Source organism: Amphiura filiformis, chromosome 13, assembly GCF_039555335.1.
Source record: "Amphiura filiformis chromosome 13, Afil_fr2py, whole genome shotgun sequence".
In the NCBI taxonomy this organism is placed as follows: Eukaryota; Metazoa; Echinodermata; class Ophiuroidea; order Amphilepidida; family Amphiuridae; genus Amphiura; species Amphiura filiformis.
Genome location: NC_092640.1, coordinates 4,129,839 through 4,149,213, shown reverse-complemented (window position 1 = coordinate 4,149,213; position 19,375 = coordinate 4,129,839). Strand labels below are relative to the sequence as shown.

The window sequence follows — 19,375 nt, the reverse complement described above, 5'->3', positions numbered from 1 at the left end:
GGTAAGGCGCTGGTAATATGTCGATACTGTATACATGATAGCAGCGCAGTGCAGCGTGGGTTCGAGCCCCACCTCTGCCGAACTAAATTTCTTTTTTTTTTCATATTATGTTAGGGAAATGTGGCTGGGAGAATTTATGTATTTATGTATGACGAAGAGTGGTGTGTTCTACAACTATGCGTACAGCTCAGCCTTTGACACGTTTAACTTTGCACCTGTCACGTGAAAAAACACGAAGTGTTTGGAATAAGAGTATACGATGGTGAGTGAAAGCGAGTTTGTAATTGTAAAATGTACTCACATAATCACCTTCGGGGCGTGTCCAGTTATAAACTTCCAGCTGGCGTTGGTGTATTTTGCGCTCGAACTCTGCAAATTCTGAAGTTAACGGTTCATATAGGCGAATGTGGAGCAAAGCGTCGTACGCTAGTCGGGCCTTCTTGTCTAAGCCATCGCCCTATTCATTCAACATACATAATATTATTATGACTTTTACATTTTGACACACATACCTAATTAATTTTTAGATATGTAATATTATTTTCAGGTATCTAATATTTACGTAAGTGCGTTTTTAGAAAGCATAAGGCAAATTGTGATCTTTGTCAACGTGGCCGGTGGTCAAAGGGCAAGGGCTCGGGATATGACAATATCACACCTTCTGTTGTCAAATGTATCAAATAATGCTCCATTCATTTCCAAACCAGTGGCGTAGCCATAATTTTTAAAGCTCCTCCCACTTTCAAAACTGGTAGATCACAGGTGCATTTCAGTTCAGACGAACACTTATTGGTATTCAGGTTCAGTAAAATCGCCTCAAACCGCAATGAATTTGATAATATCAGAATAATGTTGGTCAAATACAGAAATTTTACCCCAACACAAATCAAATTCAGTCTACTTAAATCCACCATTTTAGGCTAATTCACTACATTATGAGCGCCATAATGTAAACTAATGGAAAGCATATTTACTGCCATACAATAAGTTTACACCATCTCCGACACACCCCAATTAATATTCAGCCCGTGCCGTTTATGCAGACCTCTACCAGACCAGTCTTGGAATTTTGCGAAAAAGTATAGTCAAGTCTGTATTTCAGCAACATGTTCTTTGTTTCTTCAACATGACACACAAAATTGTCTATTGTTGACCCCCATTTTTTAGCCAAGGCCTGTTGTCTACCGACGGCAGAAGATGAACCGACGGCACTGATGTGCACCGGCCCCCCTGCCCCCTCCTCCCCCCACTGGCTACGCCACTGTTCCAAACTACTTGTTCATATCTTCGATCTCTGTATAAACAAGGTGTTTGTAATACTATGTGTGTCTAGACGGTAGCCTACTTCTGAATGTAACTTACAAGCGAGCCAGCAATTAAATTATGCTACAAGCGCGTGTGTGTCCAACTCAAAATAAGATTGACCTTCACTGGATAATCATGCCATGATTATGCACAATAATCAGAATAAGAATGTCATCAATGTCATGCTTACATGCGAGTTTACATGCAAGTCTTGTTCACGCTGGCCTTACATTCGAATGTAGGTCACGACATGAAAGATATCTTACATGTAAAATCGTCACTTGCATGTAGCTACATGCGAGTGCGTTTAGACGGGCACTACCTGCAAGTTTATATTCGAATGTAGTTACAAGCGACTTTACAAGCGATCGTCTGAACAATCCTACTGTACTGTAATGTGTGTGTTTTTTCGCGGTAGACCAATAATCGAGGTATCAAGAAATCAGTGGCGTAGATTCCTTTTAGACATTGGGGGGATGAAGTTGGAAAAAAAATCTTGAAATAGTCAATCCAGCACCCTTTGGCGACAGAATTAGTTTATGATATAAATGCGCGCGAAGCGCTCGAAAAATTTTGCTATTTTGAAGCTAAACTGATGAAATATGGTGTAAAGTAGATTGAATGCGCGAAGCGCGCAAAATTTGCACTTTTGGGGCTAAAATGGGCAAATATGAGGTTAATATGGTCAGAAACCCACATACAGGCGTCAACATTGGGGGGATGATTGTATGGACCATCCCCCTGGCAAAATATTGGGGGATAAATCCCCCATCCCCCCGGATCTACGCCTATGCAAGAAATGGTATCTTTCCGTGGTCTTTCTCTTCGTAGGTGAATGTCATATTCCCGATGAGGTCAACTGTATTACGGTGTTTAGTTATTCGGTGGTGCCGTTTTGGATGATTTCAAGGACATCGTCAACATAGCGGCAAACAATATACCACTAAGATCCGCGAAGCATTATGGTGTCGAAGAGGGAGCGACAAAACCATAATTGTATTATCTTGACCATGTATATGACTCTCTGATCAAGCACACATGACCCGTCCGGTCCGACTGCCTGCCTGGCCAGAAAACACTTCCTGACCAGGCAGCATGTTGCCTGAGCAGTCCCAACAATATAGCTCATTCTTTAATAGACCATCTTGGTTTAGAGTAACGACTTTTAAATTATATAAGCAATGAATATGCGATCAGTGGTATTTTTTCATCAATTTTAATAAAAATAATGGTGATTTACATATTTACCAAACTATTTATAACATTTTCAAAACACCTTTAGTTTATTTACATTTAGTAACATGATATCGGGACATTTATTGATCAGTCATTTTATTTTTGTAAAATATTGTGGCGATAACCTTCAAATCCAATATGGCCGCCGTTTTGATATAATTTTGTACTACAATATTTTGCTTGCACGTCGCCCTAGTTCGTTCGTTCATTCATTCATTCATTCATTCATTCATTCATTCATTCATTCATTCATTCATTCATTCATTCATTCATTTATTCATTCATTCATATTTTAATTTCATAAATCGTCAAAATGTAGTTTGGATAGTGTCATGCGCAAGTGAATAGTTCACCCATATGATGATAGTCACTTGATGGGTTACGGTCAAGTTTTACGTACGATTTTTTAAGGTACCCCCAAACCGTGGCACATCCCCGTATACCTTTGTTATAATTTGAAACTCCCCGGAGATCCATCAATTATTTATTCTGGTGTAAGATAGCTTTCACACCATAATAGAGGACCGATGGATCTCCAAGTATCACGGGAAAAGACTCGCTGAATACACGAAGAGAAAAAGCTGGTTGACAAAATAATTTTTAATTCCGCATCATCAAATATCAACAAAGTATCCCAACATAGATTATTGATTGAGTACGCTTGCGGTGTGTCTCCTTCTAGAGCTGGATATCGACTACAAAATATCGTAGGTGAGCGTGATTGATGAGAGAAAGACGACGGAGCGATATATTTAAATAATTGATAAATAGAAAGAAAATAGCGCCATAACACCTTCGACCGGGGGAGGGGGCTCCTGACCGTACTGGGACGACTTGATGGTGTTGCTTATGAATTAGTAGCGACGTGTAATTATGAGAGACTGAACATTTTGCTTTTTATACTCTTGGTCTACATGCAGTGGCGGATATAAGCTGTCAGCAAGTCAGCAGTTGCTGACAAGCCTCTATTAGGGCCCTACCACAAAGATGTGCATTTTACCTGTTTTGAACTTAGATCATTTTACTTCACTTCCATCTGAGCCTCCATCTGCTCAACATTAATTTAATCTTCATACATCATATTATCATTGCATCCATCTTCATATTGTTTCTACATATTAATGTATTAAAGCCGAAGCATCAACGATATATATCTAGCGGGATAGGCATCAACATAAATCCACCTGTGATATTTACATAATCTCACCCACCATGAGCAAATTATGAAACTAGCTACGCCACATTTATAACTATACGAATACAAAAATCATATGCAGCATTTTAAAGTTTGCACAAATCTTTTATGCGTCATAGTCCGGCTGCAAACACCATTGTTTGGGGGTTAGATGGTTTTGGCAGTTAAAGTTTGTTTCTTTGCCGATTATTGATCTTTGAGTGGCGTAGAAAAAGATTCTGTGAGATATAAACTCCGATATATCAAAATTGCCACCACGTAACTCTGACATATTATTCAAATGGTGTTTTAGTGACAAAAGGTGTCATACCAAATAACTATAGTGTTTTGGGCAGTTAAAGTTTGTGTTGCTGCTGATAAATGATCTTTGAGTGGTGTAGAATAAGATTCTAGTGGGTACAAAATCGTCACCCTTGGACAATCCGTTATGAGTCCTGTGCAAAAGCGAGTAACGGATCTTCAAGTGAGATTGGGTGTCTTACTCAGAGATTCAAAGATGATTATAAACCATCTGTTCGACTACCGGGTTACATGTTGCTATAATGGTCGGTCCTACACTTCAAGAATTTACGCTGCAGTTGCTGGCGCTGTTGATATTAGTCGTCAAAGAATTGAAAACGAGCAGCTCATGAAGGATTGGTACAAGTTGGGCTGATAATGTTGATACATATATCAGTTAAGATATCACCAAATGCATGGGAAGCTGTTAACCCTGAGCTGTCACTCATCACCCAGTCTTCAAAATGTGTTATATTTCTACCTTTTATTTCGGTGGTGGCCATCTTGGAATTTTTATGCGATTGTAAAGAAGTAAAATGTCAACCTGCATCTGCTTTATTCTAGTGTGGTCATTAATTATTGTAAGAAACAAAATCTGGCAAAAGAACTTAACCTTGAAAATAATAGTTTTTGCTTATGACGTTACCCAGCGTCCATTTTGAATTTCTTGAATTGTGAGTGTGTCACATTTAAAACTGTATATAGTTTATATTTAAAGCATCCAAAAGGCAAATAATTTACACAAAATACTTTAAGTTAAGTTATTATTTATTTTGGTACCCCTAGTGAATAACCGAGCATTTTATTACCAGAAGTCAATCTTGTAATGCACTTGTCTTGCCATCTTGGAATAACAATTCAGGAAACGAACTTTTTCTTACAGAGGTACCTCAGTGTGGAACAAACTGTCTTCTGATGTTCGCAGTAATCTTACATCAATGAATGTGAATATGTTAAAATCAAAGATAAGCATTTAATTCACACCTTTCCACCTCTGTTAGTATTAAATTTCACTACCTGTTTGTTAAAATAAAATTCATGTCTTATAAAATAAATTTTATCATCTTGATTTGTAAATATTACCTACATGTACATGTATGTAAACATTTTTCAATTTTGCTTTTCTTTTGTATTATGTAATTTATCTCTTGATATGTAAAACTTGTTAAAATCTTGTATTATGTAATTATTATCAGGGTCTCATGGGAGACCAGTTTTTGTGAACTGAATGAAATACCCTGAATAAAGATTGTTATCTATCTATCTATCTATCTAATTGCCCAAGGGTTACCATTTTACATCAGCAAAGAAAACTATTTTAACTGGCAAATCCATCTAACCTTGCTCTGCCACCGGACTATCAAGATATACTATGGCCATGATGGCTCAAATGCATATGTATGCGGATGGGTGTTTATTTGTATTCGCACATTACGATGTTATCACGTTTTTCACTGAAGAAATTAATCTCTAAAAGCTTTTATTTATAGTGTTACAGTGATAAAATTGATATTTTTGTAGCTACCTGCATCATCAGATGTTCTCTGTCAAAGTGGACTTAATTTCCGATAATATAAGGTGAAAAATAAGTTTCCTGCACTTGCTGTTCACCAAACAAGGAGGTTAAAACTCTACAACAGTTTCAACTATCTATGATTATGTAGTGTAACAATAGTTTTTGTAGTTAATTGTGTCGTGGGATGTGCACTGACTGAACTGGACTTGATTTCATATAATATCAAAGCAAAATTTATGGGTTCATTTACGGGTTCCTTGAATTCTGTCAGGTTTTGTATGGAAATGGCTCAAAATTATTTTAACAATGTTAGCCTCCTATGTACCATTGTATATTATGTGTGATATTTAATCCCCGCGCCTCCGAAGTTGTAATTGAAATACACTGAAATAAATATGACGAATATTATGAAAAGATACAACCATGGCCGGATGTGGCCGCTACCTGGCTTGATATGCATCAACGCTTTTTAAGGACGTTCAGTCTTGAAGATGTTGGTATTATCAAGCCCAGGATATACTACGTCCTGACGGTCCTGTTGTCAGTTCAACCAGTCTACTGCAAATGTACCCGACTTGGGACGGCCGGCTGTGGGTTTAGGGGCTTTGATCCTGGGAACACTTCCTCCAGCTGCAGATACTGTCATAAATTAAAAGGATTTTTCTGCTTCTCCATCTAGAAAAGATTACTTCAAATGCGTCGGTTGAATATCTCAGAGATTGTATCAGGCATAGGCAAGCTAATTATGATTTAACGATTATTGTATGGTGCCCATTATTTGTTTTGATAAAAATATTTACTGGATGTGCATTTTGGTGGCAATGGCCAGGCTAAAATTGACTGGGTGAGCAAAATAATGTACTAGGTGGGCAATGACGCACCTAGTTTATCTGTTATTTACCACCCTGCTTCCCCTATCCAATAACCTGGATCATCCATTTTCTGTTCTCTATTCCTTTTTGTTTCTTTCTTTCTTTTTAGGGTGGGGACCCGTGTCCGGGCCCGCTCTGAGGTAGCGATTCCCAAAGTGTTTCTATATGCATCTAGCCCTATCAAATGTGGTTTGCAAGAAAACGAAATGGGCTCTTACTACATCTCTACTGCATATTCTAAGCACGGATTTCACTTGTCACTGCATGTGAATTTTTAATCTCACAGCACGAAGGTTCCAGGAGGCACGTTCAAATAGCCCCGGCCCAGTGTCAATTATTTTCTCTAATCCCCCCTTCCCGGACAATAGGGTCAGGCACGCCACGAATTGAACTCCCTAATATTGGACCCGGGCTATTTTGCTGACAGGCCCTTTTTCTCGGTGTCGCCGACAAGGGGGGTTAAGGGGTGCGTTACCCCCGGGCCCGGGGTCCTAGGGGGCCCGTAAAAAGTAAAGAAATCATACTTTACTATATGGGCCTGTACAGCAAAGAAAATGGATCTCAGGGGCCCGTAAAAAGTAAAGAAAAGCTTCTTTGCTCTTTACGGGACCTCCTTGATGAGGTCCCATTTTTCTTTGCTTATTAAGCTTTTTATACATGCTAATTAAGGTCTCTTTTCTTTACTTTTTTACGGGCCCACTACGGTCTCTTTCGGTTACGGTTTTCTTTGCCTTATACTGGTTCATTGCAGGGTCTGATTTCTTTGCTCTTTTACGGCCCATAAAAAGCAAACAAAAGTAGTGGGCCTGTAAAAACAAGCAAAAGAAACGCGACTTAACAATACAAGCTAGCCTTTGACACACACTTACTAAAAATATTTCACAGGAATTATGTTACTGTCTGCTTTTGCCACAATGATCATCCTCGATATAATGCAGACTTCGAGAAATCAGGGAATGCAGCTTAATTGTGGGAACATTTTGCCTCCAATGTTCATTATTATTTGATCATGCAACTTAAAATTGGCGGTTTTTCCAATGACTTCAATCTGAGAGCAAAAGCCGGTATTTTCGAATTGCAAATTTTCGCACGCTTCACGCGTATTTGTCCAATTCAACGGTTCATACTTGATAATTTTAGCTTCAACTTGGCATTAAAATTGGCACATTTTCTACACTTCGTTCTTATACAGGGTGTCCCAGAAAAAAATACCGAGTGAATAAAATTGAACGTAAGTCGAGAACTGGACATCAAAATCAAAAAATTTAAATTGCAGCGGATAGCTTATTTTAGTGTGCATCACATACGAAAATTTTATTTGGTTCGGTTGAATGGTTGCGAAGAAATTACCAATTGCAGAATGCGCGCATCAATGCAGTTCATTCCAAGTTTGAGCAAATGGTGCTTTTTTCATACTCGCTCACCGCTTCCTTGTGTATCTCATTAAATTTAGTCCACATTATCTATTTTATAATCCGACCGTGTTTTGTTATTCATACTTTCACTGAGGATGAATAACAATTTGTCCGAGAAAACTTCGATTTTTGCAATTGAAAGCTTTCTAAGTTTAATTCTTTAGGTTCTGCAAATATTTCATATTTTTAACTTTCCGAAGAACATTTGAGCCAAGAATGACAATGAACAAGTGCTTTAACACAGCTTTACGTATGATTTTTGATACCATGCAACATTAATGTTGAAGTTTTAAAAGATTTAAACTTTGCATTACAATTTCTTGGAATTATTCCAAAAACATTAATGTGTGTGAGAATTTTTTAAGCCAGGTGGAATTCTTTATGCAATAATTCTTTATGCAACAATTATATCAACATTAACGAAAAGGATATTTAAAAGGATACCGAGTATCATCTTACATGCAAGCTTTCATTTTCAATATCGTGCAGGTTTTAAAACAAAACCTAAAAATGTTAAGCAAGAAACAGATCATTTAAAAAGAACGTAAAGGATTTCACCGAACAAAATATGAAGTCCTTAACCACTAGTGCACATTGTGTTGAATGATCTTTCTTTCAAACTTGGAATGAAGTGAATTGACGTATGCGTTATGTAATCGCTCATTTCTTCGCAATCAGTCAACCTATTCCAGTAAAATTAGCGTATAAGATGTCGAATAAGATGGGCTACACGCTGATGTTTATTTCTCGACTTACGTCCAAATTCATTAGCCCGGTAATTTTTTCTGGGACACCCTGTACTTGTACATAAAAATACCCACTTCTTTGTCATACATCTCAAAAATGTTCAATGCGTTATACTTTTCAAACAATGGTTTTGTGTGACTCAAATAAGAACTGTTTGAGATTATTCTGAGAGCTCTCTTTTGAAGCTTGTGTATTTTCATTACATGTTCTTTAGAAGCTTTTCCCCACAACACTATTCCATATGACAAATAAGGTAAAATATGCGAGCAATATAATTGGTACAATGAATGTTTTGGTAAGAAGTGTTTGACCTTATTTAGAACGCCCAGGTTTCTGAAACATATTTTACGAATAATATTTATATGGGGCTTCCATGTCAAATTTTCATCTATAGTAATGCCAAGAAATTTAACATCAGAAACTCGAGATAAGTTACAACCATCTAATTTATTAGAACGATTAATTTTTGAAGCATTTAGGGATAATTTATTGCACTTGAACCAATTACACACTTCTTGTAGCTCAGTATTCATTGTATCATAAAGTACGTTGACATCTTGACACAGTTGTGTCGTCAGCGAAAAGAATAAACGACAACAATTTTGGTGTACAACAAATGTCATTCATATATATAATAAAAAGTAAGGGTCCCAGTATTGAACCAGGGATACAACACACATCACATTTTCATAGTGACGGATGTGAAACGGATGTTGGGAGGATCTTTTTCATGTTGTTACATACTGACGTATAACTTTGCATTCATTTTACTCATTTAATAGCGAATAATTATTCATGTGATAGATGTTTCAAGATACTTTAGATTAGACTAGTTTTTCACAATACAGCAACATTTGGAGGATTTTACTTGTTAGTGATTTCCTATGGTTGATCAGGAATTGGCATACTCGAAATGTCCAACATCCGTCACTATGTAGTGCACATATTCCCTTTCACATGACACTATCCAAACTGTAATGGCAGATTGCTAGGATGACCTGTGATCAAAAAATTGTTCAAATATCAAAACGGCGGCCATATTGGATTTTGAGGTTATCGCTAATTTTTAAAGTGTAAAGGCTGATCAATAATGCGTAAAATAATACCACATACATACACACCTTGCCCACGGCATGACCGGGGCTATTAATGGACAATTGCATTCAATATATTGTTTTAGAATCGGGCAGTCACGTTTTGTGTATTTTAGACAAACACATTTTCAAACTTCGACACAGTATAATGTTACTTGTACAAGATACATAATTTCTGGTATAATCTTTGACACAGAGTGATTAATTATCTTTTCAATGATACAATTGCGTCACTGTCACGTATTCATTGGCTTAGGAAGATTTTCAACATGGGGGGGGGGCTTAAACCTGAAAAAATTTTGGTGTCGGTGTCAGAAAATGTTGCAAAATATAGGCCACAAACACCCATTTTATCACAATTTTTTAACTTCACCTAGGATTATTGGGGGGGGCTGAAAGGTATTCCTGCCCGCACCAAAATTATTGAGGAGCTGAGCCCCCCCCAAGCCCCCGGTTCCTAAGCCTATGGTATTGATATTGAAAGTTATGATCAAAATTATTGTGAAAGCTGAGATCATTGTGGACACCATCTTGCATTTAGAGGTGACATAAGTAAATGCGCAAGAGTATACCAAACAAATATTGTGTCATATACAATAAGGAAGAGAATAAATAAGGTGTACTCAGTTGTAAGCATGGTGCAATGGGACTAAAAAACTAAGCACGTTTTTGAGGTCTAGCCCTTCGCTTATACTGAACAATTCTGATTTAGAATCTACCAATTTATTGATCGCGAAAGCCCGAGTAAAAATCTTGGGGAGCTAACAAACAGAAGGAGTACGGCGACTGAAAAGATCAGATGTGAATATCTATCACCATGTTGCAACACTACGTGTGGACCTTTGTACCTTTGTACGTTGGACCAACGTTGTTTTTCTACGTTGGCCCAACGTGATTTTGGCCAGGCGCCCAACCCCCATAACGTTGGGCCAACGTCGATCTAACATAGACCCAACCCCAATACAGATGTAATTTGTAACAACCCCAATGAGACAAAAAAAATCATGAAAAAATATAGTCATACTTTGCTTACATTAAGTCCTACATTACCCGGCTATCTATTTTACAACGAATACAAATTGACTACCTGAATTTTACACAAGTCACTTACCTTAATATTTACCTACCGGGAATCGAACCAGGGACCTTAAGTTTATAAGTCTGATGCCCTACCGATTGAGCTAATGGGGTTTATATAGTTGAAGAACTGTTTTAAATTTATGTAAGCTATATTTTGATACCAAAGTGCATATTATTATTATTATTATTATTATTATTATTATTATTATTATTATTATTATTATTATTATTATTATTATAATTTTAATTTAGTGGTTTAAACCTTTGATCACAACACAAAAATTCGCGTACCTGGAATCAGCAACCTTTCAGACACTTGACCCCAAAATAGGGTCGTATACTCTAGGTAGCCTGTATCAGCCATCGCTGAACAGAGACGGGCCGATACAAGCTACCTAGAGTCTACAACCCTACCAATGTTGGGCCAATGTTGTCTTGCTATTATGCACAACTTAATATAAATCAGAGTTGTAAGCTTAAATGCAATAGCCAGAGTATGTACAATAGGCAAGTGGACTACGAGAAGTCTAATATAGATTATGTGTGTAAACGTAAAATTTTCCACAATCCTTAATATTAAAGTCACAATAAACAATTAAGGGCTTAGTCTACCAAATTCAGAAAATTGGTAATGTTTCCTGGGCAGGCAGTCGGACCGGACTGATCACAACTTGTTCATCATGTGATCACAAGGAAAGATAAAAAAAAACCAATTATATAATATATATTATCATGTTACTTATAATCAGTAATTAACTTTATCATTGATTTACCTGTTGCCAGTGGTAATTACCATACTGCCACGAGTTATTAAATGGATGAAATGCCATAAATGCATACTCGCCATTGATGAAACCAAGACTATATGCAGCTACCATAGCCCTACGAACCTCATCACCCCGAGAACTAATGATAATCACTGAAGGAAAAGGCATAAACAAAATGTGATTTGCATTAAGTTTCCGCAGTGCAATATATTTTTATATTTTACGTTGAAAGTGCTTGAACGGTACCAAATATCCAATCATGCCAACCGTTATCAGTATATCTTACAGCTTGTTTATAGCGTGAGAGGAAGGGATCCAGGAGGGGGGGGCACTCAACTTTGGAGGTGACGCATATGTAGGGCTGTTAAGACCCCCTTTTCAGCATCGCTGTCACCCAAAGACCCCATATTTTTTTTACGAACACATGCTCAGTCCATGCTCTGTCACCCGAAGACCCCTATTTTTCCATTTGATCTGTCACCCAAAGACCCTTACAAGTCCAATTTGAACAGCAACTTTCATTTATCATGGATTTTGTTACTTATTTTGAAAAAACAAGGAAATTTGAAGCCATTTAGAACTAGATACTCAATTTTCGAGGTTTCTGTGGCGCTTTTTCGGCTCTCACCCAAAGATTCCATTTAAAAAAAGGTCATGTTCTCACCCAATGACCCCATATTTTTCACATTTTGCTCTCACCGAATGCCAAAATCATGCTCTCACCCAATGACCCCATATTTTTTACATTTTGCTCTCACCGAATGCCCCTTAGTGCGAAAGTGCCAGCCCTACACCTATATCCATTTCATATTGAAGTTCTGAAACTCCTGACTTTTGGTATTGAAGCTAATCTTACGCAGCAAGCAAGGCTGATGTAGAGCAAGCTCAAGCTCACAAGTTTCTGAATAACTGATTTACTCTTCATCCACCCATGTTTGCGGCATGTCCCTGTATGGTCATTTGTACTGAATAAATTTCCCCACCCGGCAGGGGTGCCTTCAAGCGCCACTTGAAACGTGCAGCATTGTCAAACATGATAGACAAGTTGACTCATCATATTCCTAAGCCAAATTCCTAAGCCGAACTGTATCGTCGGAAACTTAATTGTATGGGTATTTAACGCCACAACTAATATCGTCGGGTGCATCACATACTGGTCTATCTTGATTTTTTGACTTTTTTGAGAAAATTGGTATATAGTTCTTTTTTACGAAGCTCTTCCAATACAACAAATTACAGACCTCAATTTTTCCTAGATAATTAGTAATAAAATGTTAAATTTAAACTATCTCTGATTTTTTCAAAATACGTTTTTCACATACTGATCTAACTCGAAAAAAACACGCATTTATAGAAAATCTCAATTGAAAATCTTCGTATTAAGTTTACCTTTCTATAATTTAATTAGACTATGGATTTTTATGAAAGTGGTTTTAAATTAAAGCATATACTTAACAGATTTATTTAAGTGGAATCTTTTATTATATTTACGTATGTAATATTACTTAAAACTATACTAAAGTTGTAGTTCTGTATGTGAAATCGTTAATTTCCCGATATCGTATTGAAAGTGCATTACATACTGGTCTATCTCGAGATAGACCAGTATGTGATGCGTCTAAAATCACGTCATTGTTCGCGAAATCGAGATAGCCCCAAGATAGACCAGTATGAAATGCACTTTAAATACGATATCAGGAAATTAACTATTTCACATACAGAACTACAACTTTAGTGTAGTTTTAAGCAATATTGCAAAGGTAAATATAATTCAAGATTCCACTTAAATAAATCTGTTAAGTATATACTTTAATTTAAAACCACTTTCATTAAAATCCATAGTCTAAATAAATTATAGAAAGGTTAACTTAATACGAAGATTTTCAATTGCGATTTTCTCGAAATGCGTGTTTTTCGAGATAGACCAGTATGTGATGCGTCCGACGATATAAGTAAATAACTGGTGTGGTTGAGAAATTCATCACCTATCACTTTGAATTTTGACAATTGACTACACCGTTCTAGAAATATAAGAATTTTACGAAACTCCCTCATTTTCAAACCTTTCCACGGATTCGAATATAAATCGATGATCTGTATTCGGAGTACTAATCATTGCGCATCATCAGCGCATGAGGCGTCTATTGTCATTGACAGATATTTGACTCCGTGGAACGGATGGAAAATGAAGTAGTTTCGCAAAATTCTTTTATTTCAAAAACGGGGCTGTCAATTGTCAAAATTAAAAAAGTCTGTCAGAACTGATATATTCTTCAACCATATCGGTTATTTAGTTATGTTTTTAAAACACCCAAAAAATCAGTTTCCGACGATACAGTTATTTCAGGGACACCCTGTATGGGTCTTGGCACAGCTTGATGAACTGAGTAGTGATGGGAGTGACAGTAGTGCTGGTGAGAACTGGTCATGAAAATTGAACATGTCCCATGTTACATAAGCCAATTTATGAATAAAGTATGTTTGCATGAACCTTAATATTCATATATTATGTATGTGCAGAACTAGCTTACATCAAATTGTGCCCTTAATTTGGTATACAGGGTGTCCCATAAAAAATTACCGAGCGAATATAATTGAACGTAAGTCGAGATATAGACATCAGAATCGCAAAATTTAAAATGTAGCACATAGCTTAGTTTGTTGTGCACCACATACGAAAATTTTATTTGATTCGGTTTACTGGTTGCGAAGAAATGAACGATTACATAAGGCGTGCATCAATTCAGTTCATTCCAAGTTTGATCAACAGGCACTTTTTTCATACTCGCTCACAGCTTCCTAAAGTTTGTGTATATCATTAAATTTAGTCCATATTATCTATTTTATAATCGGACGGTGTTATGTCATTCATGCTTTCACTGAAGATGAATAACATTTTGTCCGAGAAAACTTTGGTTTCTGCAATTGGAAGCTTTCCAACTTCAATTCTTTATGTTATGCAAATATGCTATATTTTAACTTTCCAAAGAACATTTGACCCAAGAATAACAATGATCAAGTGCTTACAGCCTTACGTGTGATTTTTGATACCATGCAATATTAATGTTGAAGTTTTAAAAGATTTTATACTTTGCATTACAATTTCTTGGAAATATTCCAAAAACATTAATGTGTGTGAGAAAAATTTTTAAGCCAGCTGGAATTCTTTATGCAATAATTCTTTATGTAACATTTATATCAACATAACCAAAAAATATATTTACAAGTACAGAGCATTATCTTACATGCAAGCTTTCATTTTCAATATCGTGCAGGTTTTCAAATTTAAACAAAACCTAATTAAATGTTTTGCAAGAAACAGATTGTTTAAAAAGAACAAAAAGGGTTTCACAGAACAAAATATGAAGCACATTGACAGTTTAAACCACTAGTGCGCATTGTGTTGTGAATGATCTTTCTTTCAAACTTGGAATGAAGTGAATTGACGCATGCCTGGTGTAATCGCTCATTTCTTCGCGATTAGTCAACCGATTCCAGTAAAATTTGCATATAATATGCAGAATAAGATGGGCTACACGCTGATGTTTAGATATTTGGATTCTGATGTCTATTTCTCGACTTACGTCCAAATTCATTCGCCCGGTATTTTTTTATGGGACACCCTGTATACGCCAATATATATGACAATTTCTGTTCTTATAGTCAATATTTCAGCGCAAATGTTACGGTAGCCATTTTGTATTTCTTTGCAGAAGTCGGGATGTTATGAATTAACTGATTGCAATAGTTTTTGTATGCAATTCGATATATCTGATGCGCTATCATGTCCCACAAACAATACTGTCCATCCAAAGGCTCATACCAGCAATTTACCTCTTGATACTCGACCCGCTTTCCTCATAATGTCATACACGGTTTTATTATCTCCCGTCCACTGGAGCTCGTACAGGTGCATATTATCTTGGGCTTGTAATATGTTACTTATGGCCTTTCCTGCTCGTATAGCTATGTATCCTGTTCCTATGATGTGACTGCATCTATAATATATTTAGAAAGAATAAATAAATAAATAAATAAATAAATAAATAAATAAATAAATAAATAAATAAATAAATAAATAAATAAATAAATAAATAAATAAATAAATAAATAAATAAATAAATAAAAACACGATAAATACGAAACAAATAATCACAACAATTATCATCACTACAGGATTAAACAACAAATTCTTAAACGCTCAAGAAAGTTTCTGTAATCTAGAAATTAGCAACAGTTAATTGTCAATTTTTGCCAGAAACAAGCTTTTCTATGCATACTGACAAGCTCACTAGCGCGGTTCATCAGACATTGTAGGGATTATGTTTTATCATTCAATTCGGATATGAAAAACTATCAAAAATACAGTACAAACGGGCATCACTACTTGCGTGCATAATACAAATTATATGACACATATACTACACTAAAAAAGTTTGTTTATGGTTAGGAAATTTACCCACTATTAAAATCTAGCGGATAATTTTGTACGTTTGCTAAATAATCGCATGCGGGTGATTGTCCTGCGCATTTTGACACCTCAATCACTACTCTATAACACTCCTGAGAAAAGATATGAATGTTTATGTAACACAAGGTTGAAAAATGAAAAGTACCTCTTATAACTCGCCACTAACAAACTCTACTGTAAATATTTCCATTCATTGTTAATAACAAAGAGAAGTCTGATACTGGGATTCATTCTCTATCATCCAGGGGCGTAGCCAGCTTTTTGGTTCGGGGGGAGCAAAATAAAATTTTTGGGGCACAGACGAAAAAAATACAGTTGCATCATATAATACATAGAGACAGCACTCTGCCCCCTGCCCCCCCAACGCTGGCTACGCTACTGCTATCATCTATGAATGAAGACAATGTGAAATACTTTGTCATTTCTTCAAGCTAGTACAAGACTGAGTTGTAATTTTAACGAGACTCTGCGGCCTTTGCTTACTTTTGGAATAACTTCGCCATTTTATAGAGTGAAATCGTCTTCAAATTGTGGCCAACTTATACAATCGACCATTTCGGGCGCCTGGTTATACACCAGATCCTCTATGCAATGTACTGAGAAGTTTTGGGTAAGTGCACAATATTCTTGTTGCCCAACATTGAAAACGTTGAGGAAAATTTAACTCTTTACAATAACGAGATATCCTACGAAGGTCCATTTTTACATATATGTATTATGCTGACACTTGTGGCTCTCATTTAAAATCTATCAGTAGCACAGCCTTTATCTTGGTATCTGTGGTTTTGATAATCTGTAGGGAACTATAATGTAGGTGGTTCTTTGGATAACAAAACCGATACTGTTAAAAATATCGGGATTTTCGCATGCGGCCTTTATCGTATGTATAATACATAAAAGAGCTCATAAATAAAAATAACGGACAATGGGTATGTACATTCCAAGTAGAAACGCTTTTCAGAAATATATAATTAATTTCAGGCAATCGGACATACCTAATTATAGAATTCGAGGCTATCTGTAAAAAAGAGCGTGAGCATATTTTACTATGAACTTGGGATATCACAACACATGTTTTAAACGGTGTCTTACCTATTATAATGATACGATTATTATGCCCCCAATAACGGCTTTCATTTTAAACGTTATTTGTTAAACTGCGATTTTTACTTTTTGAGAAATTAATGAATTTATCGAAACCTTAATGCCCAAACCCCTTAAATTACCAATACTGACATTAAATGACTCGATACTGATAATTTCCCAGTTAAATAACAGAGGACGATTGAATTTACAGGTTCTTTTACGATTTCTACATCATTATACGTCTTTTTAAATGTAATTTCATATCGGAAAAAAACGATCGTAAATTTATAAACACTTTAGTTAAAGAACACAATGGCGATACTTTCCGCGTTAAATGGCAGTGAATGATTGTGTATTACAGTTGATTTACCATATTTACGTAAGTTGTCCTCTGCGCACCGCACTTTTACGTTAAAATACTGTAAACATGATAAAAAACAGGATCAGCGCTGTCATTACGTCTGAAAAATCCTGTAAAATCGTGGATATTTCTAACAGTGTAGTAGTTTCTGATATTAACGACGATGTGACGATCACCCCGATTTTTTTTTATTTCTCAATCTCTGTCATAATCGGAGTATTCTTTTAATTTTGTCCCCTATAGAGGTCAAAATTTGACCTTTGACCTTTTTACTTATAATTCGAAAACGGTACATCACATTTATAATGTTCCCCTGAACCTGATGAGTACATTGATATAGTTTTTAACATGTATATAGGGTCTACAAAGTATTACAGTAATCAACGAAAACAAATAATATGACCAGTCGTTTGCGGTACAGGGTGTATCAAAATCATTGGTACCGACGGCTTTTAATTTTTGCAGATTTTTTTATCTATTTTATGTACAAGTTTGGAGTTATTTATAATAATTGTATCTTCTCTAAGAATTTTAGATCATTAAGATAGCACATTTCGTTCAGAAGTTACATGATTCTAAAGGAAAGTAGGTGTTTTTTTATACACTTTCATCGCTACGCTGGATCAGTAGCGCACCATTTTCAAAACTCTATTTTACTACAAATACCTTTTATGTGAGAATGATATGTTGAAAATCCTGGAAATGTTTTATTTTTTCATTGCCTATTTCTCCATTCATAATGTATATAAATGATCTAATTAACATTTATTGGTTGAGAGTATATGCCTTTTACTTAGTACGGTAATTTGAATTGTAGTATAAGATTCATTGAGATTACCCAAGTATATGGTGTGGCAGAATAGTTGTAGACTGTAGACAGTGTCTGTTAGGATAGACCAGGTTAGAGTTATTTGAATGGCTCCACAGTATTCCACACTTTAGCATAGTTTCATAGTGAAGAATACTGGTTGACAGTTTCCGAGAGCAAGGAGTATCCCATGCAAACATGCTATAACTTACAATGTTTCAAAATTTGATATGGGCAGTTACAGAATAGATCCATCCCATTTTCATTCAAGATGGGGCTTCACCTCACACTGCCGTAGTCGTAAGGCAAAGACTTCAGGAACTATCTTTCTAATAGTACATGTAAAAGCAATTTTATGTTATGTAATAATGTAGACTGAAATGAGATATTGATTGAGAGCATGTATGCAATAAATAGTTCATGCAGTGAACCTATTCATCTTGTGCTGTGCAAGTAAAACTATAATGACGATCTCCGTTTAAATGATTTTTTCTTGATCTGGATGGCCTCCCGCACTAAACGGGGGTACTCTCTATCATCCTTGGCTAAAACCTTTGTGGATTCCCAGTCAATATTGTGGCGAGAGTCTGTTTTATGCTCTGCGACAGCAGAGGGTTTGCGGCTGGGGGCGGTTGACTTGTGCTCCTTCAGTCTATCTCCCAGTTGTCTACCGGTCTGGCCGATATACGAACTGGTAAATTCGCCGCAGGGAATCTCGTAGACTACACCTGATTTCTTTTCTGTTGGCGTGGGATCCTTGGGCGAGACTAACAGTTTCCTCAGCGTATTGTGCGGTCTGAAGGGATCCATCCAGATCAAGAAAAAATCGCCAGAACTAAATCGCGATCAAGGACTGGAATTGCCAACCTTATACAACGCCCTCATTCGACCAAAAGTCGCCAATGGTCAACAAATGGGCAAGTCCATCACAACATCTTAGGACTTCTTCTGATGAAGATGTGTGTCACACATCGAAAATTCAAGGTTAGTGAATTTTGGTGCTGAAAGTCAGTTTAAACTTCTTGAAATTGTTTATCACCAGCACGTATGAACTTACATTCGAGTAGTAATTTCATATTTTTGATATATTTTTGAAAATGCCACATATCCCGGTTCCAATCATTTTGATACACCCTGTAAAAG

General features: G+C 36.3%; 1 protein-coding gene across 1 annotated transcript in view; it reads right to left on the bottom strand.

The window, feature by feature from the left end:
- LOC140168779 (atrial natriuretic peptide receptor 1-like) overlaps window positions 1–19,375 on the bottom strand; it is an 82,078-nt gene that overhangs the window by 27,353 nt on the left and 35,350 nt on the right. Inside the window, exons 3-5 of the mRNA XM_072192189.1 lie at window positions 15,341–15,504; window positions 11,513–11,658; window positions 302–457 (exon numbers count right to left, since the gene is read on the bottom strand). Of these exons, the coding sequence (XP_072048290.1) occupies window positions 302–457; window positions 11,513–11,658; window positions 15,341–15,504 (466 nt within the window). The remainder of the gene's footprint in view (window positions 1–301; window positions 458–11,512; window positions 11,659–15,340; window positions 15,505–19,375) is intronic.